This window comes from Penaeus monodon, chromosome 34 (genome assembly GCF_015228065.2).
Source record: "Penaeus monodon isolate SGIC_2016 chromosome 34, NSTDA_Pmon_1, whole genome shotgun sequence".
NCBI classification, from domain to species: Eukaryota; Metazoa; Arthropoda; class Malacostraca; order Decapoda; family Penaeidae; genus Penaeus; species Penaeus monodon.
In genome coordinates, this window is record NC_051419.1 from 34,340,763 (window position 1) to 34,342,442 (window position 1,680).

Below are 1,680 nucleotides of genomic sequence, written 5' to 3' on the forward strand. Positions count from 1 at the left end.
TTGTAACCTCATTTTTCAATAATTTTTCTTTTTTTCCACTTTGTTCTCCTATTATCTTCACTATCAGTCTCTTCATTACTTCTTTATCATCTCTTCATTACCTCTTTATGAAGTTTCTCTCTTTCATCATATTTTAATTCTCCTCCTCACTCTTTTCACCCTATCCATGGAGACACTAGAATACAAAATTAGATTTAGAACACCATAGTCATCAAAGCAAAAAGTTCGCATCTGTTATGCAAATTTATTTTGACCTATCTTTCAGAGTGGCATGACGACGGACGATATCGACATCCTTGTTCACAATAAAATAATTGAAAATGGGGCTTATCCCTCACCCCTAAACTACCATGGATTTCCAAAGAGCGTGTGCACGAGTGTCAATAATGTAGCCTGCCATGGGATACCAGATGACAGGAAGTTGATAGATGGCGATATCATCTCAGTTGACATTACTGTTAGTCTTTTGTTTTCGTGTCTAGCTTTATTGTTTATAGAGTTTACATTTTTAAAAAGTCATTTCAGTAATAGTAGTAACAACAGGAGTAATGATGATAGCCTTGTTATTAGCAGCAGTGGACAAAAGGAATAATAGTTTCAGTCTAGTGTTAATGTGTTTACCTGCATATGTAAAACTGTTTTAGTAGTAGTAGTAGCACTGTATATTAGCAATATTACTACATACTAACTTGTGGAACAATAGACATGTAGCTGTAATAATAGCCTTAGTAGTAATATTATTAGTAATGAAATCAATAATGAATCAGTATTACAGCACAAGAGGGAGAAAAGCAATAACAGCACAGATAATGATAACAGTAGTAATTGCATTAATAGAAGAAATAGTAGTAGTAATTATAAAAGTGTTCTTTATAGTTCATGGACATGTACAAGTAGACTTAAACAAAAAGTACTTTAACATTGAATGATCAGGATTTTTGGAGACCATTATTTCAGTCAGTAAATCTAAGCCTTATAGTAGATTTCTTTATATTGAAGCGTTGACTTAATTATCCATTTCTTTGTGATATCTATTATCTTCATTAATATTTCTGACAGTTGTTATGTGTTAGATATACCATCACAAGGAAATAACAAGGATAATATTTACGGTGTTCAACATATTCCATATGTTGTAAGAGCTTATTCATTGTTTTACATATTTTAAGTAACTTTGTAATATTGCAGGTTTTCTGCAAAGGATATCATGGAGATTGTTGCGAAACCTTCTTCATTGGAGATGCAGATGAAGCCGGCCAACACTTAGTTGATGCTGCTCGAAAATGTCGAGATGAAGCTATTGCGATATGTGGCCCTGGAGTTCCATTTGCAGCTATTGGTAATAATGGGATTTATTTTTGGATCCTTTATATTGTATATTAAATCACAGCTATGTCCTTCCTGAGGCAACTTTTTTTTATGTATAAACCAGTGAAATACCTGTTCATGTAGTTAAGCAAAATCACAGGACAATGGCCATACCTCATTAAGTCACCTACTGACAGTACAGGGTATGGCTAATCATGTCTGATCACTCACTTTGCTGATTTCAAGAGAATATGATGCATTAGACTTAATGTTCTCATGTTATGAAAGAAGTATTTGGTTATTATCTAAGGGAAGAAAAATCATTATATGACTAAAGGTGGCCTGTCCCATGAGTTGTTTTTTAGCACCATC

The 1,680-nt window shown here is 33.3% G+C and overlaps 1 protein-coding gene across 1 annotated transcript in view; it reads left to right on the forward strand.

Moving 5' to 3' along the window:
- The window catches only part of LOC119594778 (methionine aminopeptidase 1D, mitochondrial-like), an 11,963-nt gene that overhangs the window by 3,299 nt on the left and 6,984 nt on the right, over window positions 1-1,680 (forward strand). The window contains exons 3-4 of the mRNA XM_037943868.1: window positions 266-457; window positions 1,189-1,339. Of these exons, the coding sequence (XP_037799796.1) occupies window positions 266-457; window positions 1,189-1,339 (343 nt within the window). The remainder of the gene's footprint in view (window positions 1-265; window positions 458-1,188; window positions 1,340-1,680) is intronic.